This window comes from Rattus norvegicus, chromosome X, assembly GCF_036323735.1.
Source record: "Rattus norvegicus strain BN/NHsdMcwi chromosome X, GRCr8, whole genome shotgun sequence".
Taxonomy (NCBI): domain Eukaryota; kingdom Metazoa; phylum Chordata; class Mammalia; order Rodentia; family Muridae; genus Rattus; species Rattus norvegicus.
Window position 1 is genome coordinate 3,612,440 of NC_086039.1, and position 27,633 is coordinate 3,640,072.

General features: G+C 39.5%; 1 protein-coding gene across 9 annotated transcripts in view; it reads right to left on the bottom strand.

Annotated features, from left to right (window-relative positions):
- Nucleotides 1–27,633, bottom strand: part of Znf81L (zinc finger protein 81 like) — a 98,405-nt gene that overhangs the window by 30,939 nt on the left and 39,833 nt on the right. For 7 of the 9 annotated variants that reach the window (XM_039100629.2, XM_039100627.2, XM_063280425.1 and 4 more), the window contains 2 exons: nucleotides 17,825–17,951; nucleotides 4,100–4,195 (listed from right to left, as the gene is read on the bottom strand). In XM_039100629.2, the coding sequence (XP_038956557.1) occupies nucleotides 4,100–4,195; nucleotides 17,825–17,858 (130 nt within the window). In that variant the 5' untranslated portion in view covers nucleotides 17,859–17,951. The remainder of the gene's footprint in view (nucleotides 1–4,099; nucleotides 4,196–17,824; nucleotides 17,952–27,633) is intronic. The other 2 variants (XM_063280426.1, XM_063280423.1) reach the window with 2 other exon arrangements.

Below are 27,633 nucleotides of genomic sequence, written 5' to 3' on the forward strand. Positions count from 1 at the left end.
AATCCAAGAACACAGCAAAATGATCATCCATCATGATCAAACAGGCTTCATCCCAGGGATGCAGGGATCGTTCAATACATGGAAATCCATCAACATAATCCACTATATAAACAAAATCAAAGATAAAAACCGCATGATCATTTCATTAGATGCTGAGAAAGCATTTGACAAAATTCAACACCTCTTCATGATAAAAGTCCTGGAAAGATCAGGAATCCAAGGCCCATACCTAAACATAGTAAAGGCAATATACAGCAAACAAGTAGCCAACATTAAACTAAATGGAGAGAATCTTGAAGCAATCCCACTAAAATCAGGGACTAGACAAGGCTGCCCACTCTCTTCCTACTTATTCAATATAGTACTTGAAGTCCTAGCCAGAGTAATCAGACAGTGAAAGGAGGTCAAACGGATACAAATTGGAAAGGAAGAACTCAAAATATCACTATTTGCAGATGATATGATAGTATACATAAGTTCCACCAGAGAACTACCAAGATTGATCAACAACTTCAGCAGAGTGGTTGTGTACAAAGTTAACTCAAACAAATCAGTAGGCTTCCTCTACTCAAAGCATAAACAGGCTCAGAAAAAAAGTAGGGAAAGGACACCCTTCACAATAGTCACAAATAACATAAAATACCTCGGTGTGACTCTAATCAAGCAAGTTAAATATTTGTATGACAAGAACTTCAAGTCTCTGAAGAAAGAAATTGAAGAAGATCTCAGAAGATGGAAAGACCTCCTATATGCTCATAGACTGGCAGGATTGATATAGTAAAAATGGCTATTTTGCCAAAAGCAATCTACAGATTCAATGCAATCCCCATCAAAATTCCAACTCAATTCTTCATAGAGTTAGAAAGAGCAATTTGCAAATTCTTTGCAATAACAGAAAACCCAGGATATCGAAAACTATCCTCAACAATAAAATAAAATACCTCAAGCAGTATTACAGAGCAACAGTGATAAAAAAAAAAAAACTGCACGGTATTGGTACAAAGACAGGCAGGAAGATCAATGGAATAGAATTGAAGAGCTAGAAATGAATCCACACACCTATGGTCACTTGATTTTTGACAAAGGAGCCAAAACCATCCAATGGAAAAAAGATAGCATTTTCAGCAAATGGTGCTGGTTCAATTGAAGGTCAGCATGTAGAAGAATACAGATCGATCCATTCTTATCACCCTGCAGAAAGCTTAAGTCTAAGTGGATCAAGGACCTCCACATCAAATCAGATACACTCAAACTAATAGAAGAAAAAGTGGGGAAGAGCCTCGAACACATGGGCACTGGGAAAATTTCCTGAACAAAAAACACCAATGGCTTATACTCTAAGATCCAGAACTGACAAATGGGACCTCATAAAACTGGAAAGTTTCTGTAAGGCAAAGGACACTATCAATAGTACAAAATAGCATCCCACAGATTAGGAAAAGATCTTTACCAATAACACATCTGATAGCAGCTAATATCCAAAATATACAAAGAACTCAAGAAATTAGACTCCAGAGAATCATATAAAGCTTTTAAAAAATTGGCTACAGAGCTAAACACAGAATTCTCAGCTGGAGAATATCAAATGGCTGAGAAGTACCTAAAGAAATGTTCAACATCCTTAGTCATCGGGGAAATGCAAATCAAAACAACCCTGAGATTCCACCTCACACCAGTCAGAATGGCTAAGATCAAAAACTCAGGTGACAGCAAATGCTGGCGAGGATGTGGAGAAAGAGGAACACTCCTCCATTGTTGTTGAGATTGCAAGTTGGTACAACCACTCTTGAAATCAGTCTGGAGGTTCTTGAGAAAATTACACTACCCAAGGACCTGGGTATAACTCTCCTGGGCATATACCCAAATGATGTTCCAACATATAACAAAGACACATGTTCTACTATGTTCATAGCAGCCTTATTTATAATATCCAGAAGCTGGAAAGAACCCAAATGTCCTTCAACAGAGGAATAGATACAGAAAATTTGGTATATCTACACAATGGAATATTACTCAGCTATCAAAAACAATGACTTTATGAAATTCGTAGGCAAATGGATGGAACTGGAAAATATCATCCTGAGTGAGGTAACCCAATCACAGAAAAACACACATGGTATGTACTCACTGATAAGTGGATATTAGCCCAAAAGCTCAAACTATGCAAGTTTCAAGCCACAGACCACATGAAGCTCAAGTAGAAGGACAACCAAAGTTCAAATTCTTCAGTCTTTCTTAAAAGGGGGAACAAAAATATTCATAGGCAGGGATATGGAGACAAAGCTTGGAGCAGAGATTGAAATAATGACCATTCAGTGCCTGTCCTGCCTGGGGATCCATCCCATACCTATAGAGCCACCAAACCTAGAATATATTGATGAAGCCATGAAGTGCATGTTGACCAGAGCCTGATATAGCTCAGCTAGAGCGAGACAAATACAGAGGTGAATGCTAGCAGCTAGCCAATGAACTGAGAACGGGGTCCCTATTGGAGGAGTTAGAGAAAGGATTGAAGGAGCTGAGGGTTTTGCAACCCCATAAGAACAACAATGCCAACCAACCAGAGCTCCCAGGGACTAAACCACTACCCGAAGACTACACGCTGAGAGACCCATGGCTCCAGCTGCATATGTAGCAGAGGATGGCCTTGTTGGACACCAATGGGAGAAGTCCTTGGTCCTGCCAAGGTTGGACTCCCCAGTGTAGGGGAATGTTAGGGTGGGGAGGAAGGAAGGGGAATGGTTGGGGAGGGGGAGCACCCTTATAGAAGAAGGGGAGGAGTAAGGGATGGGAGGGGCTTTTGGAAAGGAAACCTGGAAAGGGAAAAACATTTGAAATGTAAATAAAAACTATCCAATGAAAAAGAAAAAAGAATCACACACACACACACACACACACACACACACACACACACAAACACACAAAGAAATTTAAGACTAACAAATCATAGCATAAGTTGAATATTCCTTACCTACCTATTTGATCCAGAAAAAAATTCAAATTTTGGTTTGTTTACATAGACTTTGCTAGGTGAGTATCTCTAATTCAAAAATTGAACAGCCTATAACACAGCATTTTTTGAGTATAAATTTGCTCAAAGGTTTTCAGTTTTGTGGGCCACTTTAGGATTTCAGGTCCTTTAATTAGGGGTATTCAACAGATATCTTCATAACATGTAACACTATTCAACATCAAAATGAATATGTAAAACAATGGGGATAAATTGCAAACTAATTCTTATGAATGAATGAAACAAGCCTTTCCTCAAAGAGTACATATGACAGGATTCCCTTTATAGAATTCTTAATAAAGGCAAATTTAATCTATAATGATAAAAAGTATGAAAGTAATTGCCCAGGGCTGAAAGAGTGGTAGATACTGATTCCAAGGGGCACATGAAAAAATGTTCTGAAATACAGCACTGTCTATGCCTGGTGGTCACACTGTTGCATAGATTGACAAAAGACATCATAATGTGTGATTCAAATGCATATATTTTGTTCTGTGTAAATCACACTGTGATAAAATTAATTCTAGAAGAGTGCATTGACCATAAAATTAGAAGATCAAACAGAGAGATTGGTCTGTGTTCACAAAAAGAATGAACAATTGTAAGGCATTACTTAGAAACAGAATAGAAAGCAGGGAAAGCTGTAGATGACAGTTGAGTAACTTAAAGTGAGAGGATAAAAGATTCTAAGAACAGGAAAAACCTGATCCTACCTATTTTCAAATAAATTAATGCCCTTACAACCCAAATATGATAATAATCTAGGAGGCTGAGGTGTGATTTAAGTGATGAAGCACTAAAATGTGATCAAAAATATCCAAGGAAGCAACATCCATAGAGAGGAGGCCTCGCCTTTAGTCCAGAGTGTGGAAATGGAGGCAGAAGGGTACTTTTCCTGGAGGAAAGTCAAGCAAAGAAGACAGTTTATAACAGCATCTGAAATAATGGGAGAAGAAAATTCAGTTCCTAAGACTCCAAACAACGTCTAAAACCTTAAAGGAAGGCAACAATGATAGCATTTTCAAGGCAGTCACCTCTCAGTGAGGTGGGGGTCTTCCACAGACCTCTGCCTAGGTTACATTCACTTACCTGAAAAGTTCTGGTATGGGGCTACCTCCTGCAATGTCCAGGGTTCCTCTCCTTGCTCCAACTTCAAGATGACTTCTGGTTTGGGAACTTTAAGCCCTGTTCAGAGAACATGGTAGAGAACTAGATCCAGATAATTGCTTTCTATTTGTTATTTGAGAGAGTTTATTGGGAATAGAACAATAATTCCAGAAATAAAAAGATGACTGTGGCATCTCAAGAGACTCAGGGCCAATACCAACTCACACTATCAAAAGTTCCACATGTCCCTACAGCTGATAATGCAAATATACTCATTGATGCTCTGCATTAGTTTCCTGCAGTTTCCAATTCTCTTGTGTGAAAAATAGAAGAAATTCATCATTTTGCATTTTAGAGAATAGAAACTTGAAATCAAGGTATCAGGGTCTGATAAACTTGAAATCTGATAAACTTGAAACTTGAAATCAAGGTATCTGTGGATCTAGGAGAAAATTCTTTCTTGAACCATCTAGCTTCCAGGGTTTAACAGAAACCTCTCCAGTAACATGGCTGTCTTCCCCACATGTCTTTTTATGGTCTTCCTCCCATTCATATTTGTAGAACTATCACTCTGATCCATGTCTTCATTTTCATGTGGCATTCTTTATTATGATGTCTCTGTATCAAAATTTACTTTTTTGATAAGGACACTTGGAATCATACAAATCTACTGTAATAACCTTATTTCGATTTGATTACCCCTATAAGCCATTTGTAAATATGTCACTTTAAGATTTCCACATAGATTTTGAGGGAACACAATATAACTTTAAAAAAGTCTACCCTGTGCCTCTCTCGAATCCATGCACTTTCACTTGCAAAATATTTACCTCTACTGGGCATGACATACAGAACATGGAAGGCAGAAGCAGGTGAGTATCTTGTGAATTTGTAGACAGTTTCATCTATATAGTGAGTCCCAGGACAATTAGTACTATTCAGTGAAACAGCATCTCAAAGATAATTATTTGCCTCTTCCCATCTTTTTCAAAGGACTTAGTCACTCCAGCATCAATTGATTAAAAAAAAATCTAAACCTCATCAACTCAATGACTCAAGTACATCAATAACACTCAGATAACTCATAATATGACAAATTCTTTTCTACTTAACAATTTATGGAACCACACAATTTATCTGTTTCCAAAACAAAATTGAGAGAAAGGCATTAGATATATAATTCATTTCTAAATGGAAAAATATGAGATAATTAAAAATAATCCTCATTAGCCCCATGATACATCCTGTAAGATCACTGTGATAGCAGTCTTCTTCCTCAGCCCCGGGATAGGAATAACAATACTCACTCTTGCACCCCATAATCAATAAGTAAAGTATTTGCTTTCTGTCCTGTGGCCTTATACTCTGCTTTAGATACCTACTTCCAAAGGATGGTGCATTTGTATTGAAATAGAAGTTAGAATCATCTTGACTATTTTGAGCTCTTTATGCCAATTAAGAGATTAAAAAGTGACTTGCTGGAGGCGCAGGAGCCCCAGGGCAGTCTAGGACAGGACCCTTCTGGTCTCCATCTGTGCCCAGAGCTGGGGCTGTCCCAGAGCCCTTGGAACCAAAACCTGACTGCAAAGAGCTGGTCTCCCAGGAGTGCACTCACTCTAAGCCCACAGGTGAGACCCCACTTTCTCTCCACTGACTATCCAAAGAGAGACCTGCAGGGAGCCCACAGGGAACAGGAACCTCAAAGCAGCCTGGGACAGGACACTTCTAGTCTCTATCTGCACCTAGAGCAAAGGCTGTTCCACAGACATTCTGATGCAAAGCCTGCCCACAAAGAGCTGGTCTGCCAGGAATGCTCTCACTCCTAAACCCACAGGTGGGACCACACTGTCTCTTCACTGACTTTCCTAGGAGAGACCCACCGGGAGCGGCCAGGATGCTGGAGCCACAGGGCGGCCTGAGACAGGATCCTTCCGGTCTCCATCTTCATCTAAATGTAAGGCTATGCCACAAGCCACCAGATGCAAAACCTGCCAAGAGAACTGGTCTCCCAGGAGTGCTTTCACTCCTAAAATCACAGGCTCACAGGCTCATAATCCCACAGGAGGGACAAGCTCCAATCAGAGACAGCAAGATCAACTAACATCAGAGATAATCTGATGGCAAGAGGCAAGCACAGGAACCCAAGCAACAGAAACCAAGACTACTTGGCATCATCAGAGCCCAATTCTCCCACCAAAGCAAACACTGGATATCCAAACACACCGGAAAATCAAGATCATGATGATGATAGAGGACTTTAAGAAGGACATAAATAACTCCCTTAATGAAATACAGGACAACACAGGTAAACAAGTAGAAGGCCTTAAAAAGGAAACACAAAAACCCCTTAAATAATTACAGGAAACACAATTGAACAAAAGCATCCAGGATTTAAAAGTGGAAATAAAAACAATAAAGAAATCACAAAGGGAGACAACACTAGAGATAGAAAACCTAGGGAAGAGATCAGGACTCATAGATGCAAGCATCACCAACAGAATACAAGAGATAAAAGAGACAATCTCAGGGGCAGAAGATACCATAGAAAACATTTACACAACAGTCAAAATGCAAAACACAAAATATTACTATTTGCAGCTGCTATGATAGTATACTTAAGTGTCCCCAAAAATTCCACCAGACAACTCCTACAGCTTATAAACAACTTCAGCAAAGTGGCTAGATATAAAATTAACTGAAACAAATCAGTAGCCTTCCTCTACTCGAAGGAAAAACAAGCTGAGAGAGAAATTAGGAAAATGATACCCTTCACAATAGCCAAAAATAATATAAAATAGCTTTGTGTGACTTGAACCAAGCAAGTGAAAGATCTATATGACTTCAAGTCTCTGAAGAAACAAATTGAAGATCTCAGAAGACGGAAAGACCTCCCATGCTCATGGATTAGAAGCTGAAGGGACTTGCAACCCCATAAGAACAACAATGCCAACCAACCAGAGCTCCCAGGGTCTAAACCACTACCCAAAGACCCATGGCTCCAGCTGCATATGTAGCAGAGGATGGTCTTGTTGGGCACCAATGGGAGGAGAAGCCCTTGGTTCTGCCAAGTCTGGACCCCTCAGTATAAGGAAATATCAGGACGGGGAGGCAGGAATGGGTGGTTGGGTAGGGGACACCCCTCATAGAAGAAGGGAGAGGGGTATGGGATAGGGAGGTATGGGATGGGAAACCTGGAAAGGGGTAACATTTGAAATGTAAATAAAAATATCCAATAAAAATGTAAATACAAATCGAATAAAAGAAATAATAAGCAAAAAATCAAGCCTAGACTCATTCTGGAAAATGAATAAGCTGTAAATCAAATTAAATCCACAAGCTTCCAGGTTATTTGGTATTAAAGTAAGGCCATTTATTGGAAAAGGAATGGAAACTAAATCTCTAAATTTTTCTGACTTTCTAGATAAGTAGAAGTCCTATTACTGTTTTAGTCACTTTATTAGTGTTGTAACAAAATACCATATGTCTGATGATTTATAAACAATGGTTTATTTAGTTAACAATTCTGGAGGGTGTTAAGTCTAAGATCATGGCCTTGGCATCTAGTAAGGGCCTTCATACTGCATCTCAACAGGACAAAAGCAAAAGTGAGAATGCATGAAAGATAGAAACAAAGGGTAGGATGGGGACCAAACTTATAACAAACTCATTCTGGTAATAACCAAACCATGCTCTGGATGACAACAACCAAATCTGAATGGCAGAGTCCTGTGGCCTTATCATGACTTAAATGTCCCTCTTCACTCAGTATCACAATTGTAATTAAGTTTCAACAAAAGTTTTTATGAACCATGCAGACCAATGCAACCTCTATCTGAAAAGGATAATCTGAGAAACTTAATAACTACCCCTGCTATTCAGAGTTCAACTGGCTCCTCTGCCCCTTTATTCAACTGAGACTTCCACCTTAAGGGATGGTACCAACCCATACTCAAGTTAGGTCTTCCTACCTTAGTTAATTTAACTCTCTTTGAAAAGACCCTAACTTTTCTATCACTATGCTAAGACCAAGGCAATCTGGAACACTCAGAGATAGATGTATTTCACCAATCTTCTAAATCTAATCAATTGTACAATGAAGATTAACCATCATGAACCACAGTAAGAGTGGAAAAGGCATTTAGTAAAAATTTTCTCTATATGGCAAGTAAACCCAGAATAGACCAGTGCAGAATCCTTGCCCTTTACTGGTGTGCTGGAAATATAGCATACAAAAGAACCACTCCTCGCTCTACTTGTAGGACACTTAAGTCCTTTTGATTCAGGCTCAGCCTGTGGAAGATATGAAGACCATAGAAACTCTGTAGCACTTGGGTCTTAGTGGAGTTGTATTACTTAATAATATAGCCCAGAACTAGTAGTAAACTCTATCTAAGGCCACATACTAGCACAACAGTGATATCCAAGTACCATAAAGTAAAGAGAGAACTTACGAGCATGCAAAACTGTTAAAAGAAATGATATTAATTTAGACATGGTATTCTTTTTTTTTTCCCGGAGCTGGGGACCGAACCCAGGGCCTTGCGCTTGCTAGGCAAGCACTCTACCACTGAGCTAAATCCCCAACCCCCATAGACATGGTATTCTTATATGCTTGGCTCTCAGCCCTAACTAACCTCTTGGCCATGGAAAACAAAATGATCCTTCCTTCTGAAACAGAGAAGGTGATTTCCATTATCTATGGTCTCAGGGTTTATGGTAGCAATTGCAACTCTGCTGACTTCTAAACTATACACAATGCCAATCTTCAGTTTTCTTTAAGGATAACACATACTCACACCTAAAGAGCATCACATTCTATTTCCTACCTATGAAACCATAGAAGTACTTCCTTTTCTCCCATCTGTCTCCTTTAGCCCAAGCTGGTAATGTCTCTACTGAAATCATTGTCTAGATCCAAAAGTTAATAACCAAATCTTTTGAGCAATGTGTTCACACATACCTTTGATCTTCTCAGAGTATATTTTCTTAATTTCTGCAAATAATGAGAACAGCCCCAGAGGCACATATGTTTGAGTACTTGGTCCACAGTTGGTGGGACTGTTTGGTAATGAGAGGTATGTCATTGTGGCTTTGGGGTTTCAAAGGCTTGCTCTTTTGTGTCTTTATCTACCATGTGGCTGTTGCCTAAAAATGTGAACTCTCAGCTATAGCACCAGCACCATGCCTGCCTGCCTATAGCACGCCACCATGATGGTCATGGTCTCACCTTCTGAAATTATAACCTGCCAATAAACTCTTTCTTCTATAAGTTGCCTTGGTCTTAGCATAGTGATAGAAACATTAGGCGCTGAGCATTTTCAGAATCCTCAAATAATTTTTCCTCTAAGAATTTCTTTTATGATTTAACTGTTTCCTCTCATATTATATAAGCACCAAGGATAAGTCATACTGTGTTTTCCCCAATGTTTAGAAATTCCTCAGATAAATGTTCACTACTTATAAGTACTACTTTTGAGCTGAGAGAATACAATCTCACCATGATCTTTGTGCCTTTAAAATAAGGATTAATTTTCCTTCCATTTATATAAACATGCCCCATATTCTGACACTTCACGTTTAACATATTTATATCAATAGGTTTTTCAAATAAACCTATGCATCTTTTGAGACAGTGTCTTACTATTTATCCCGGGCTATCTTGGAACTCACTATGTGGACCAAGTTTGTTACTGGCTCACAGAGATCTACCTGCCTTATCCTCCCAAGTGCTGGGATTAAAGGCATGTATTACCATACTCAGCTAAATCTATGCTTTTTATGTCAAATATCTGAAATTTTTTTCACCCTCAACTTATTATACCTATCCAAATCCTCTTTCATATTTTAATTATTTTGTGGGTTTTGTGTGTGTATGTGTGCAACAGCATATGTTCAGAGAAAAACATCCAGAAATCACTGCTGTCCTTCAATGATGAGATCCAAGGATTAAGCTCAGGTTATCAGACTTGCATGGAAAGCACAAATACCTGCTGCCTCCCTTTCATGTTAGTTATTTTTTAAAACAATACTCCATTTCCAAATGTGAAAAAAATGTATTAATTTCCTAGGATTTCTATTACATAGTATCACAAACTAGAAAGTTCAGAATACTTATTATCTTGCACTTCTGGAGATTAGAAGTCTAAAATTAAGGTATCATATGCAGGCCTATGGTCATTGAAAGGCCTTAGAGAGCAATTCTCCCTCAGCATCTGATGATCTCAGATGTTTCTCAGTTTAAAATGTATCCTTCCAATGCCAAACCATCTTTTCATGTCTTCACATTCTCTTCCCTCTGTGTGTCAAGAGTTCCCTTTTTCATAGAGAAAAAGATACAGGGTCTACAAGATGTTTCACCTGTTAAAAGCACTCGACTCCTAAGCCTGGTGACCTGAGATCAATCGACAGAGCCTACTTAAAGGTGTAAGGGAAGAATTAGTACAATAAAGTTGTCATGTGACCTCCACAAGCATGTTGTTGCATGTGTGTCCCACCCTGTTCTCCCACACACACACACACACACACACACAATCACACATTAATAACAAACAAATAATTCAAAGACAAGTTATGGCAGATTAGACAGAGATTTAATGTGCCAGGGTTGGAGGATACCCAGGGAGCCCTACTGTCTCAGAGGAGAAGGAGGAGGGATAGAGGGAAGGATTCTGTGAGGGAGGGACCAGGACTGGGAGGAGTGTTTGGGATGCAAATTAATTAATGTTTAAAAAGTTATAGTAGATTAAAACTTACCTTAACTACTCTATTCTAGTTTAGTTACTTCCATAAAGAATTTACTTCCAAATATGACTATATTCTGAGGCACTGAGGGTTAGGACTTTAATATACATTTTCTTTTTTAATACTTTAAAATATTTTTCTTTTCTTTTTAAAAATCAATTCCTTGAGAATTTAGCAAACTATATTTTTAATTATATTCACTCCCCTTCCCCAACTTCTCCCAGATACCCCTGTTTGCTGTAGGAAGACAGCTCTGGTGTTCTTGTTCTCTCTTAAAGGTAGCCAGGGGAGTATCGGAGGGTGTGTGTGTGTGTGTGTGTGTGTGTGTGTGTGTGTGTGTGTGTGTGTGCAAGACTTAACCTTGCAAGATTTTAGGGTTGCTGTCTTAAGTCTAAATTACTTTGCAGCAGTAGCTGGCCTGCCTGTTTGAGATCCTTTGAGACCAGAAACTGCAGTCTCTGGTGTTTAGCACCAGTGGGGTTGATCAAATAAAGGATGTGGAGAAAAAGGAATACTGCTCCGTTGGTGTTGGGATTGCAAGTTGGTACAACCACTCTAGAAATCAGTCTGGAGGTTCTTCAGAAAATTGAACATTGCACTACCCGAGGATCCGGCTATACTTCTCCTGGGCATATACCCAACATACAAAAAAAAATATGCTCCACTATGTTCATAGCAGCCTTATTTATAATAGCCAGAAGCTGGAAAGAACCCAAATGCCCTTCATCAGAGGAATGAATTCAAAAAATGTGGTACATCTACACAATGGAGTACTACTCAGCTATCAAAAACAATGACTTCATGAAATTCATAGGCAAATGGAATGAACTAGAAAATATCATCCTGAGTGAGGTAACACAATCTCAGAAAAATGCACATGGTATGCACTCACTGATATTAGCCCAAAAGCTTGAATTACCCAAGATGCAATCCACAGACCACAGGAAGCTCAAGAAGGATGACAAAAATGCGGATGCTTCCACTCCTTCATAAAAGGGGGAACAAAAATATCCATAGGAGGGGATATGGAGGCAAAGTTTAAAGCAGAGACTGAAGGAACAGCCATTCAAAGCCTGCCCCACATGTGGCGCATACACACACACACACACACACACACACACACACACACACACACACACACACAGCCACCAAAACTAGATAAGATTGATGAAGCTAAGAAGCTAAGAAGTACATGCTGAAAGAGAGTGGATATAGATCTCTCCTGAGAGACACAACCAGAGTATGTCAAATACAGAGGTGAATGCTAGCAGCAAACCAGTGAACTGAGAACGGGACTCAGTTTGGGGGGATTAGAGGGAGGATTGAAAGAGCTGAAGGCATTTGCAACCCCATAAGAACAACAATGCCAACCAACTAGAGCTTCTAGGGACTAAACCACTACCCAAAGAGTACACATGGACTGACCCATGGCCACAACTGCATATGTAGCAGAGGATGGCATTTGTTGGACACCAATGGGAGAAGCCCTTGGTCCTGCCAAGGTTGGATCCCCAGTGCAGGGGAATGTCGGGGAGGGGGCGTAAGGGGGGATAAGGGGGTATGGAGGGGGAACACCCTTATGGGCAAGGAGGAGGTGATAGAGAGCTTATGGATAGAAAACCGGGAAACGGAATAACATTTGAAATGTAAATAAAGAAATATATCCAATAAAAAAATGAATAGATAGCTAGAATGAGTAAGCAACCCCTCAAGGAGGTCTCCAGAGCCAATTGTAGAATTATCAGACTCCTAGAGATAGAGCTAACCAATCAAGGTAAAAGGGCACATGCCCCTCCCTGGAATTCTCCTAACTGACAATAAAAGCTGGGCCTACGAGTCCACCAGGGGTCTCTATTCCCAAATGGGGAGACCCCTGAATGCAGAAAATTCAGCTGAATAAACACACTTTGCTGTTGCAAAAGAAAGAAAGAAAGAAAGAAAGGAAGGAAGGAAGGAAGGAAGAAAGAAAGAAAGAAAGAAAGAAAGAAAGAAAGAAAGAAAGAAAGAAAGAAAGCCCACCCACAGAGTGACCTGCCCCCTACTGGGCGCCACTACAGTGTACAAGTACGTGGTGGTGAGATGGGAGAGAAACAGAAATGAATGTCTGAGAGTTATGAAGGAAGCAGAACTAGAATGAGGGTGGAGAGGAACAGTCTGTTGTGAATAACCTGCCCTGCCTCCTGAGGCCATGGTGAAGGTGTGGCCCATGCTGCTATTGAAGGCCATGTCAGGATCCATGACCATGCAGAAGAAGGGGTCTGTGTCAACGTCCATGGCCCATATTACCACCAGATTACCACCATACAGATGTCCCTGGTCTGGGCTGCTGCCCGGGACCATGTTCATGTTCAAGGGCTGTGCATAGCTGTCCTTGCCCTTCACTGGTTCAAGTACTCAGAAAAGTGGACCTTGTTCCTCACCTGGGGAGCACAATAAAGCTGACCTTGGAGACGAGGGCTCCAGTGAGCAGACCTCAACCATCATCTGTCGTGTGGTGGCATGGGCAAGGAGGAGATGTCTTCCCCTCCTCACCCCTCGAGGCAGGTGGGAGAGCTGGTCCTGAGTCTTGCCAACTTTGGCATTGGGTGAGCTACCGGTCCATCCCAACATCTATCCTATCAATGAACTACTGGAGATCATGAAGGGATCAGCCCTGAAGATCCAAAGCTGCAGGGTCTCCATGACACAGGACAACAACAGGATATCCAAGAGAAGAGGAGTCCCAGTGAGGATCCAGTATTGATAGAGTAGCAGAAACCAGAGGCCTCAAACCAAACCAATGACTCACTGCAGTATTTGAAAGTAGAGGTATGTGGACAAAAGGGTATATTATGTGACACATTGTGACACACTGCAGCTTCCACAATGAGATGGCCTTTTTTGCTTTATTTTTTTACTGCTGTTTGTTGTGGTGGTTGTTTTGGGGGAGTGGTGGCAGGGGCAGAGGGCAGATGCGAAGGGACAAGGGATGCGGAGATGACTGGATGTGAAATTCACAAAGAAGAAGAAAACAAAACAGAAACTTTCTTTCAAAAAGGGAGACTAGGTGCTGGGAGGTTTAACAAAGGAAAAGCATGTGCTTGGTATGCCTGCCCAATATCCTGGGTTCAAGTCTCAGCACTAATTAGTTAACTAAATTACTGATCGATTAAAAAAAAAAAGAATGACTGGGGAAATTACCATCTGTGACCTGAAGTTCTACTACAGAGCAATAGTGATAAAAAAAACTGTATGGTATTGGTACAAAGACAGACAGATTGATCAATAGAATGGAATTGAAGCCCAGAAACAAACCTACACACTTACACTTATTTTTCACAAAGAAACCAAAAATATACAATGGGAAAAAGAAAGCATATTTAATAAATAGTGCTGGTCTAACTGGCTGTCTGTATGTAGAAAAATGAAAATAGACCCATATTTGTCACCTTGCACAAAGCTCAAGTACAAGTGAATCAAGGACTTCAACATAAAACCAGATACACTGAATCTAATAGAAGAGAAAGTGGGAAAGAGCTTTGAACTCACTGGCACAGGAGGAAATTTCCTAAACAGAACTCCAATGGCTCATGCTCTAAGATCAAGAATTGATAAACGAAACCTCATGGAACTGGAAAGCTTCCGTAAGGCAAAGGGCACTGTCAATAAGATATGAGCATCCTACAAATTGTGAAAAAATCTTCACTAACCCCACATCTGATAGAGGGCTAATATCCAAAATATATAAAGAATTCAAGAAGCTAACCACCAAAAAGAACAGACAACCCAATCAAAAAATGGGGTTTAGAACTAAACTGAGAATTCATAACAGAGGAATATCCAATGGCCGAGAAGCACCTAAAGAAATAATCACCTTAGTGATCAGAGAAATGCAAATCAAAACAACTCTGAGATTTCACCTCACACCAGTGAGAATGGCTAAGATCAAAAACTCAAGGTGACAGCAGATGCTGGTGAGGATGTGGAGAAAGAGGAACACTCCTCCATTGTTGGTGGGATTATAAACTGGTACAACCATTCTGGAAATCAGTCTGTAGGTTCCTCAGAAAATTGGACATTGAACTACCTGAGGACCCAGCTATACCTCTCTTGGGCATATACCCAAAAGACGCTCTAACATATAACAAGGACATGTGCTCCACTATGTTCATAGCAGCCTTCTTTATAATGCCAGAGGCTAGAAACAGATATCCCTCAATGGAAGAATGGATATAGAAAAAGTAGTACATTTACACAATTGAATGCTACTCAGTTATTTTTTTTAAAGATTTATTTATTTTTTATTATATATAAGTACACACTGTAGCTGTCTTCAGATACACCAGAAGAGGGCATCGGATCTCTTTACAGATGGTTGTGAGCCACCGTGTGGTTGCTGGGAATTGAACTCATAACCCCTGGAAGAGCAGTCGGGTGCTCTTAACCGCTGAGCCATCTCTCCAGCCCGCTACTCAGTTATTAAAAAAGACATCTTCATTTAATTTTGTAGACAAGTGGATAGAGTTAGAAAATATCATCCTGAGTGAGTTAACCCAGACCCAAATGGACACCCATGATATATTCTCAATGATAAGTAGATATCAGCTCAAAGGCTAAGAATACCCATAATACAACTCACAGACCATATGAAGCTTAACAAGAAGGAAGACCAAGGTATGGATCATTCAATCCTACTTAGAAGGGGAAGCAAAATAATCATGGAAAGTAGAGGAAGGGAAGGACCTGGGAGGAAGAAAGGAAGGGGAGAGAAAAAAAGAAGGGCCAGATCAGGTATGGGAAGAAACAGGAGAGAACTTCAGAGAATCAGGAGAATGAATAGAAATATGTAGCAGTGGAGGTAGGGAATGGGGTGGGGGATCATTAGATAGTCCCATATGTCAGGGAAGCAAGAGACTTCCAGGATGCTACAGGAATGACATTAGCTGAAATAGCTAATAGAAGGGAGATCGAAGCTGAAGAGACCACCTCCAGTAGATAAGCATGGTGCCCAGTTGAGGGATAGGGCTACCCACCCATCTCAAAAATTTTAACCCAGAATGATTCCTGTCTAAAGGAAATCCAGGGACAAAAAAATGGAACAGAAACTGAAGGAAAGGCCATTTAGACACCACCCCACCTTGGGATCAATCCCATCCATAGACACCAAGCTCAACAATATTGATGATGCCAAGAAGTGCTTGCAGACAGGAGCCTGATATGGTTGTCTCCTAAGAGGCTCACCAGCATGTGCCTGTGACAGATGCCGATACTCACAGGCAACCATCAGATTGAGCCTGGGGCCCCAATAGAAGAAGAGTTAGGGGAAGGACTGAGGGACTTGAAGGGAATTGCAACCTCAGAGGAAGAACAATATCAACTCATAGGACCCCTCAGAGCTCCCAGGAACTAAACTACCAACTAAAGAGTATACACATGGAGAGACTCACGGCTCCAGCTGCATATGTAGCAAAGGATTGCCTTATCTGGTATCAATGGGAGGGGTGGCCCTTGGTCCTGTGGAGGCTTGATGCTCCAGCATAGGGGGATGCTAGAGTGGTGAGGCGGGGGTGCGTGGGTGGGGGAGCACCCTCATAGAGGCAAAGGGGAAAGGGGATGGTATTGGAGGCTTGCAGAGGGGAGACTGGGAAGGGGAACAACATTTGAAATATAAATAAATAAATTAATAAAAAAGAAAACAAAAGGAGTGAAGAATAAATATGATAAATTATAAAAATAAAATGTATGTTAAGAGAAGAATAAATTATAGAAAAATACCCATCCAGTTTAATTTGCTCTAAGGTATGTAGCTTTTCACTGGAATTTAGTCCACCTGTCAGGGACCACACCCTAAAGGAAAACTGACTCTCCTGTTGTGGTAAATATTAAAAATTTGGCATGACCAGTTCCTGCGTGTACAACTCTGAACTTCTCTCCAGGGCTGAAAGTCCCTGATCTGGGCAGCGCTGTCTGGCTTGTTCTGGCTCTGACAGGACATAGGAACTAGCACTAATTTAAAAGTTATTAATAAATAAAAGTCTGATGCTCCAGGTAGAGAGCTTAACAGATAGATGGTAATATTTTGGTCTATAGTTTACTCAGATTTTCTCTAATGTGGGCTCCATGGGGATTTTGGGTTAAAATCCTGGTTTGATAAGTTGCCTGATTCTTATTGACATGTATTAATAGAAGTGTGATTAAATTGTTTTTATGAATTTACTCTGCCAATGCCATATGGCTCAGCAATGCTGGCTAGTGATAGTTTGTGGTAATTTTTGATATTTACCACAACAGGAGGCTCATATTCTCTTAACATGGGCTCCCCAGGAATTTTGGGTTAATTTCCTGACACGACAGATTTAGAGAAGTCTAAACAGGTTCATACAGTATTGTTTAGCTTACTTAATCTTTTAAAATTGTTTTAATTTTCATAATGGGTGTGATTTTGAGTCTTGTGGTTATATTATTTCTCTGGGAGAGAGTGTAAGATACAAGCTTTTCTGGTTAGAGACTAAAGAACACGCTATTTGGGGGAAAGGCCTTGTTTTTGTGTTTTTAAAATGGGTAATTAGGCTTTAGATACTTTCCAGAGTTATATTGATTAGATTTGATAAAAGTTGACCTCCTAAAAAACTAAATTCAAAAGAATCAAACCAGGAACCAGTTATGTCGATTTTTATTTTTACTGAAACACTCTCCTTTTCTCATTACCTATCAATTACCAATACATCCTCAGCTAAGGGTAAAACTCCCCTCCTCCACGGTGAGAGTTTGTCTGGTTTCACCTTTCAACGGTATTGTGCCTGCTATTACAATCACCATGAGTTGATTATATGCAAATTCCCTGCTATATCCAAAAAATACTGCTTCCATGTAGAAGCTACCGCCTCTGGCTCTTACATCTTTCCTCCTCCTCTTCTGCAATTTTTCTCTGGAGACAATTTAATCTACAGCAATCTCCTCATAACACAATAGGACAACTATGCTTACCCACTGAGAGGAGGTGACTGTAGTTCTCCAGCATTACATCCTGGTACAGGCATCTTTGAAAAGAGTTCAATTGCTGCCATTCCCCTCTACTGAAATCTACTGCCACATCCTCAAATGACACTGGGACCTGTAACAACATAAACTGGTTCAAGACAATGTTATGAACACTAAAAATTAGTTAGAAGACAGATAAAAAGTTGTTTTAAATGGTTTTGTGGTAACATACCACATAGTGTGCACATTAAATACACATATATAATAATATGTAGAACAGAATCATCAAATCATTATTTTTCTGCTATTCTTTTGTTAAATGTGCATTGGCATTTTACCTGCATGCCTGTACGAGGGTGTTGGATACCACTGGAACTGAAGTTATAGACAATAGTGAGCTGTCATGTGGGTGCAGGGAATTGAACAAGATTCCTCTGCAAGAGCAGCCAGTATTCTTAATCACTGAACCATCTCTCTAGCTCCAATTTCTGCTATTCTTTTTTTTTTAAGATTTGTTATTTTTTTATGTGTATGGATTCTTTTTTTTAAAGATTATTTATTTTATTTATATGAGTACATTGTAGCTGCTTTCAGATGCACCAGAAGAGGACATCGGATCTCTTTACAGATGGCTGTGAGCCACCATGTGGTTGCTGGGAATTGAACTCAGGACCTCTGGCAGAGCAGTCAGTGCTCTTAACCGCTGAGCCATCTCTCCAGCCTCCAATTTCTGCTATTCTTGATGTATGAGATATAGTCTTTCATTTTAAAAATAATTATGTACAAAATTTGACCTTGATTTTAATTTTTGCTCATTGTTAAAGATTTACTTTTTATTTTGTGTGTATGAGAGTGAACACATAAACCATGCAATGTCCTTGGAAGGCAGAAGGTACTGAATTCCCTGAAACTGGAGTTACAAATGATTGCAGCCAACTTCTGGGTACTGGGAACTGAACCCAATTCCCATAACTGCTGAAAACATCCTTCTATTTTTAAAATATCCCATAGCTCCCATTATCTTTTGCTTATTGTTTTCATCTACCCTTCAAAATATGGTTATTTTCTCATAATGGTTTTTTATTGATAATAAAGTGGTTAGAAATTATACCCTGTATAATTTCAATATATAGCCTATCTAGAATGATGTTCAACATTTCCCTGAAGAGAATGTGTATCAGGTGGATGTAGGTTTCTATAATATATAAATCAAGTTGGCTAGGTATTATTGAAATTTTCTATCATTTTCTGATATTTTTAATTGTTCAATCATTTGTCATTATCATCGTAATAACTAAGAGATGTTAAAGCATGTATTGTTATACAAAACTCCTGATAGTCAAAGCAAGAAAAATTAAGAAAAATTTATATAATCTAATGTTAAGAGTTCCTATAAAGAGAAACACTTAATGAAATGTTCAACATCCTTAGCCATCAAGGAAATGTAAAAATAATTTTGAGATTCCATTGTACACATATAAGAAAGGCTAAGATCAATAACATAAGTGATAGCTCATGCTGGCAGGGTTGTAAAGCAAGGAGAACACTATTCCTCATTACTAAAAGAATAACTTGTACCACTATGGAAATTAATTTAGTACTTCCTCAAAAAGTTGGGAATTGATCTACTCAACATTCAGCTTTACCATTCTTGAGCATATACTCAAGGACACTCCATATTACAACAAGGACACTTGCTTAGCCATGTTCATTGTGGCTTTGTTCACAATAGTCAGAAACTAAAAACAAACAGAGATGTTTCTCAGAGGAAGAATTGATAAATAAAATGTGGTACATTTATAAAATGGAGTATTACTAGGCTGCTAAAAATCACAATATAAGATTTGCAGGCAAACAGAAGGAACTAAAACAATCATCCTGAGGTAACCCAGACCCAGAAAGATAAATATGTTATGTATTCACTTATCAAGGGATATCAACTGTTAAATCATAACTAAGCTACAATCCATAGACTCAGAGAGGTTAGGTAAAGAAGAGGCGTTTGGGGGGATACAGGATCACCCTGGGAAGGAAAAGTAAAATGTTTTTTATGAAAGGACTGGGGAAAGTTGGGTATAGGAACAAGAGGAAATAGGTGTGATAGAGATGAGATGAAGAGAAAGAGTATGAGGAGACATGGCTAGAATTGAGGGGCACTTAGGGGGTGGTGTGGAAACCTAGTGCACTGGAATCTCCTTGGAATCTATGAAGATGATCCTAATAAAGACTCCTAGTAATGGGGGATATGAAATCTCAACTGACCATCTCATGTCTTCCAGTGGAAGAACTGTGTTTCATTCCACTGAGTTGTTGGTCAAAGGAGTTCCATGGAAATTCCCAACAACCCAAGCTGATGGCAAGAACCAAAGGGCTGCTCTCCACAAACTGACAGTGGTGCACTACTGCTGAGGACATCCACACAATTAATTGAACATGGAAATGTTGAACTAGTGCCTTCACAGAGCCTTCATCTCTACTTTCTAGTCTCTTTGGTGGAAAAGGTACTCTTACGCTATCATAGACACCAACCAAGTCACCAAACTTTTGACCTACAAGCTTTGATGCCTGAAAAATATGCAAGAGCTATGGTGGCAAAGAAGCTGTAGGTGTAGTCAACCAATATCTGATTTGACTTAAGGCCTACTCTACCAGAAAGAACCTATACCTGACACTACGTGGATAACCAAGAATCAGAGGCAACAAAACCCAGAGACCAAGAGTAAAATCAAACATGGTTGGTCTACAAAACTCAATTAAATGATTCCTAAAGAGATTCTGCTATTCTCAGAGATCAATGCAATAATCAGAGAGGCTTGCTCCAGCACCATATAAAAACAGGTTAAGAGACCCACAGCACCAGTATACATCAGGGCCCTGGAGCTAGACTGTCCCACAGAGCTCCATACCCAAATCTTACCCAGAGAGAACTGGTCTCCCAAGAGTGCTCTCAATCCTAAGATGACAGACTCACAGGCCCACAGGAGAGACAACTTTGTCAGAGACAGTAAGACCAACTCACAGCAGAGATAACCAGATGGCAAGAACATAAGCAACAGAAACCAAGGTTACTTGGCTTCATCAGAGCCCAGTTCTCCCACCACAGCAAGTATTGCATAATCCAACACACCGGAAAAGCAAGATTTGGATTTAAAATCACATCTCATCATGATGATAAAGGACTTTAAGAAGGAAATAAATAACTACCTTAAAAATTACAGGACACAGACTGCCACTTCTGCACACCTCTGCCCACACCCCTGGTCCAAGGGGAAACTGCACAGTGCCTCTAGACACAAGAATATAGGAACAGTAAGCCGCCATTACCTGTGGTTCTAGGCTGCACCCAGGACTGAACAAAGAGCTGCCAAACAGCTCCCTACACCCACATCCCATGGGGGAGAGAGCTGGACCCTCAGAAGTATGGACACTCCTGAGAAGTCAGAGGAGACTACCCTGTGCCCACATGCCAGACCCAAGAGGGAATTGCCTAGTGCCAACTGTGCCTGCTGGGTGCAAGAACCAAGGAGAAATCAGGGGCAGGACCTTTCTGATTCCTGCACACGCCTAGAGCTGGAAGACAGTCACCAGGAGTGCCTACCCACCTGCAATCACATTTTATGATAATGATGGAGGGCTTTAAGAAGGACATAAAGAACTCCCTTGAAGAAATGCAGGAAAATACAACTAAACAAGTAGAAGCCCTTAGAGAGGAAACACAAAAATATCTGAAAGAATTACAGGAAAACACAACCAAATAAGTGAAGGAATTGAACAAAACCATTCAGGATTTAAAAATGGAAATAGAAACAATAAAGAAATCACAAAGGGAGACAACCCTGGACATAGAAAACCTAGGAAAGAGACAAGGAGTCATACATACAAGTATCACCAACAGATACAAGAGATAGAAGAGAGAATCTCAGGGGCAGAAGATACCATAGAAAACATCGAAACAACTGTCAAAGATAACGTAAAACGCAAAAAGCTCCTAGCCCAAAACATCCAGGAAATCCAGGACACAATGAGAAGATCAAACCTAAAAATAATAGGTATAGAAGAGAAGGAAGATTTCCAATTTAGAGGGCCAATAAATATCTTCAATACAGTTATAGAAGAAAACTTCCTTAATCTAAAGAGATGCCCATGAACATACAAGAAGCATACAGAACCCGAATAGAATGGAGCAGAAAAGAATTTCCTCCCATTGTATTATAGTCAAAACAGCAAATGCACCATACAAAAAAAAAAAAAAGAATATTAAAAGCAGTAAGGGAAAAGGTCAAGTAACATATAAAGGCCGACCTATGAGAATTACACTAGACTTCTCACCAAAGACTATGAAAGCTACAAGATTCTTGCAGATGTCACACAGAACCTAAGAGAACACAAATACCACGCCAGGCTGTTATATCCAGCAAAACTCTCAATTAGCATAGATAGAGAAACCAAGATATCCCATGGCAAAACCAAATTTACAAAATATCTTCCCATAAATCCAGCCCTACAAAGGATAAGAGATAGAAAAATCCAACACAAAGAGGGGACCTATACCCTAGAAAAAGCAAGAAAGTAATCTCCTTGCGAGGAAACCAAAAGAAGAGAGACACAAAAACATAATTCCACCTCTAACAACAAAAATAACAAAAAGTAACAATCACTATGCCTTAACATCTGTTAACATCAACAAATTCAATTGCCAAATAAAAAGACATAGAGTAACTGACTAGATACATAGACAGGATACAGAATTTTTGCTGCACTCAGGAAACACACCTCAGCGACAAAGACAGACACTACCTCAAAGGAAAAGGCTGGAAAAAATATTCTAAGCAAATGGTTCAAAGAAACAAGATGGAGTAGCCATTCTAATATCAAATAAAACTAACTTTCAACCAAAAGTAATCAAAAAAGATAAGGAAGGACATTTCATGCTCATCAAATGAAAAATCTACCAAGAGGAGCTCTCCATTCTGAATATCTATGTTCCAAATGCAAGGACACCCACATTCATAAAAGAAACTTTACTAAAGCTTTGCACCACACACAAAAATAGTAGGAGATGTCAACACCCCACTCTCATCAATGGATCATGGAAACAGAAACTAAACAGAGACATAGAGAAACTAACAGAAGTTAAGAACCAAATGGATTTAACAGATATTTATAGAACATTTCATCCAACAAAAGAATATACCTTCTTCTCAGCACCTCATGGTACCTTCTCCAAAATGGAGCATATAATCAGTCACAAAACGGTCTTCAACAGATACAAGATGACAGAAATAACCCCATGCATACTATAACATCACCATGGACTAAAGCTGGTCTTCAATAACAACAAAAAGGACAGAAGGCCCACATATACATGGAAGCTGAACAATACTCTACTCAATGATAACTTGGTCAAGGAAGGAAGAAGGATGGAAGGATGGAAGGATGGAAGGAAGGAAGGAAGGAAGGAAGGAAGGAAGGAAGGAAGGAAGGAAGAAAGAAAGAAAGAAAGAAAGAAAGAAAGAAAGAAATTAAAGCCTTTTCAGAATTTAATGAAAATAAAGGCACAACATACCCAAACTTATGGGACACAATGAAGGCAATGCTAAGAGGAAAACGGATAGCTCTGAGAGCCTCCAAAAGAAACTAAAGAGAGTAAGTACTAGTAATTCCAGGACACATGAACGTTTTAGAACAAAAAGAAGCAAATAAACATAAAAGGAGTAGACGTCAGGAAATAATCAAACTCAGAGCTCAAATCAACCAAACAGAAACAAAAAGAATTATACAAAGAACCCAAAAAAATAAGGAGCTGTTCTTTGAGAAAATCTATAAGATAGATAAACCCTTAGCCAGACTAACCAGAGGGCACAGGGACAATATACAAAGTAATAAAAGCAGAAATGAAAACAGAGACAAAGACCCCTCCAAGCTTTATCTGAGGGGTCCTTGAGAACCTAGGTTAGGAATGGGGTCTTCAAAGTTTTCCATTCCTTCTGTGTTAATGGTGAGTTAAAAAGTTAAAGAAAAACAATTCCACACAATGATTCAAACATCAGCCCAGCTACTGCTCAAGTAAAGGATACAGAATATTTTGATACATTAGTTGCCACCAGGGCCTCTGCTCTGCTAAAATGATTACAATTTAGTAAATCAGGACAAAACTGTATCTTCTGACAAGTGAGCACCAGGAAACTGCTCTGGTCCTTCTGTGCCTCCCAGACCTGGCATATTAGATAAACAAATGATTTACCACATAGCTGAATCACATTAAAGTCAGAGGTGGGGAAGTGGTGGGTATTAGTAACAGAGCTCTGGCCTGCAAAGGCAAGGTCCTGGCTTCCATCCCTAGAACTACTAAGGAAAGAAAAAGGTGTTTGAAACAAATTGTAACACTGTACCAGTTTGTATATTTTGTTGTTGATATGCCTTGGGCCCTAGAGAGATAGAACTACTGTTAAGAGTGTGTACCCTGTGAAGGACTCCAGGGTCCTTCAAATGGTGGCTACAACAGCTGGTAACTCCAATTTCAGAGGATCCATCATCCTCATCTGATCTCCAAGGATAAAAGACAGGCTTGTGGTGTGCATACCTATACATGTAGGCAAAACCTTCACACACATCAAATTTTAAAAGTAAAAAAAAAGAAATTTAACATACTTGTTTGTTTCCATTAGATTTGAGTTCACTGCCTGATCACCAATAAAACTGTTTGAATACAAACAAAAAAAAAGAAAGAAAAAGAAAAGGGAGACAAAAACAGAAACTAAGGAAATTAAAAACATTATCAGTTCCTACTACAAAAGCCTATACTCGACAAAATGGGAAAACCTGAACAAATAGACAATTATCTAGATGGAAACCAGGTAGCAAAGGTAAATAAGGATCAGATAAACCATCTAAACAGTCCCAAAACCCCTAAAGAAAGAGAAGCAATCATTAAAAGTCTCCCAACCAAAAAAACCCCAGGACCAGATAAGATGGGTTTACTGTCGAATTCTATCAGATTTATAAATAAAAATATTCCACAAAACAGAAACAGAGGAATACCACGTAATGCATTCTATGAAGTCACAATTATGCTTATACCTAAACCACACAAAGACCCAACAAAGAAAGAAAGCTTCAGACCAATTTCCCTTCTGAATACTAATGCAAAAATACTCAGTAAAATTCTCACAAACCAAATCCAGGAACACATCAAAGTGGACTTTCTCCATGATCAAGTAGGCTTCATCCCAGGCATACAAGAATGGTTCAATATATGGAAATATATTAACACAATCCACCATATAAACAAACTCAAAGAAAAAAAAACACGCAATCATGTCATTAGATGTTGAGAAATCATGTAACAAAATTCAACACCCTTTCATGACAAAAGTCCTGGAAAGATCAGGAATTCAAGGTTCATACGTAAACATACTAAAAGCAATACAGCAAACCAGTCGCTAACATTAAACTAAATGGAGAGAAACTTGAAGCAATCCCACTAAAATCAGGGACTAGACAAGGCTGCCCACTCTCTCCTTCCTTATTCAATATAGTTCTTGAAGTTCTAGCCAGAGCAATCAGACAACAAAAAGAGATCACAGGGATACAAATTGGAAAGGAAGAAGTCAAAATATCACTATGTGCAGATGATATGATAGTATACATAAGTCACCCTAAAAATTCCACCAGAGAACTCGTACAGCTGAAAAACAACTTCAGAAAAGTGGCTGGATATAAAATTAACTCAAACAAATCAGTAGCCTTCCTCTACACAAAGGATAAACAGGATGAGAAAGAAAATAGGGAAATAACACCACTCACCATAGTCACAAATATTATAAAATACCTCGTGGGACTCTAACCAAGCAAGTAAAAGATCTGTATGACAAGAATTTAAAGTCTCTGAAGAAAAAAATTGAAGAAGATCTCAGAAGATAGAAAGACCTCCCATGCTCATAGTTTGGCAGGATTAATATAATAAAAATGACCATTTTGCAAAAAGCAATCTACAGATTCAATGCAATCCCCATTAAGATTCCAACTCAATTCTTCATAGAGTTAGAAAGAGCAATTTGCAAATCTGAAATAACAAAAATCCCAGGATAATGAAAACTATCCTCAACAATAAAAGACTTCTGGGGGAATCACCATCCCTGACCTCAAACTCTATTACAAAGCAATAGTGATAAAAAAAAAAACCACAAAACTATGTTTTGGTACAGAGACAGGCAGGTAGATCAATGAAATAGAATTGAAGACCCAAAAATGAACCCACACACCCAAGGTCACTTGATTGATGACAAAGGAGTTAAAAACCATCCAGTGGAAACAACGCATTTTCAACAAATGGTGCTGGTTCAACTGGACGTCAGCATGTAGAAGGATGCAAATAGATCCACTTTTATAGTCCTGTACAAAGCTCAATTCTAAGAAGAAACAGTAGGGAAGAGTCTCAAACATGTGGGCAAATTTTCCTGAACAGAACACCTGCTCTAAGATCAAGAATGGACAAATGGGACTTCATAAAATTGCAAAGCTTTTGTAAGGTAATAGGACATGGTCATTAGGACAAAACAGCAACCAACAGATTGGGAAAAGATTTTTATCATTCCTAAATCCAATAGAGGGCTAATATCCAATATATAAAGAACTCAAGAAGTTAGACTCCAGAGACTCAAATAACCCTTCTGAAAATGGGATACAGAGCTAAACAAATTCTCAAGTGAGGAATTTCAAATGGCTGAGAATCACCTAAAGAAATGTTCAACATCCTTAGTCATTAGGGAAATGCAAATCAAAAGAACCCTGAGATTCTACCCCACAAAAGTCAGAATGGTTAAGATAAAAAAACAGGTAACAACAGATGCTGGCGAAGATGTGGAGAAAGAGAACACTCCTCCATTGTTGGTGGGATTGCAAGCCGGTACAACAACTCTGGAAATCAGTCTGGGATTCCTCAGAAAATTGGACCCGAGGAATGAGCTATACCACTCCTGGTCATATACTCAAAAGATGTTCCAACATATAACCAGGGGTCCCCAATGGAGGAGTTAGAGAAAGAAAGGAGCTGAAGGGGCTTGTAACCCCATAACAACAACAATACCAACCAACCAGAACTCCCAGGGACTGAATCACCATCCAAACTATGTTCATAGCAGCTTTATTTATAAAAGCGAGAAGTTGTAAAGGACCCAGTTGTCCCTCAACAGAGGGATACAGAAAATATGGTACATTTACACAATGACTTCATGAAATTCATAGGCAGATGGATGGAACTAGAAAATATCATCCTGAGTGAGGTAACCCAATCACAAAAAAACACACACATGGTACGCACTCACTGATAAGTGTATATTAGCCCAAAAGCTCAAATTACCCAAGATAAAATCCACAGACCACATGAAGCTCAAGAAGAAGGATGACCAAAGTGTGGACGCTTCAGTCCTTCTTAGAAGGGGGAACAAGAATATTCATTCATAGAAGAAAATACAGAGACAAAGTTTGTAGCAGAAACTGAAGGAAAGGTCATCCAGCGACTGCCCCATCTGGAGATTCAGCCCATATACATACAGCCACCAAACCGAGACAAGAAGTGCATGCTGACAGGAGCCTGATATAGCTGTCTCCTGAGAGTCTCTGAAAGAGCATTACAAATGCAGAGGCAGATGTTCACAGCCAACCATTGAACTGAGAACAGGCTCCCCAGTGGAGGAGTTAGAGAAAGAATTAAAGTAGCTGAAGGGGCTTGCAACCCCATAAGAACAACAATACCAACCAACCAGAGCTCCCAGGGATTAAACCACTACCCAAAGAGTACACATGGACAGACC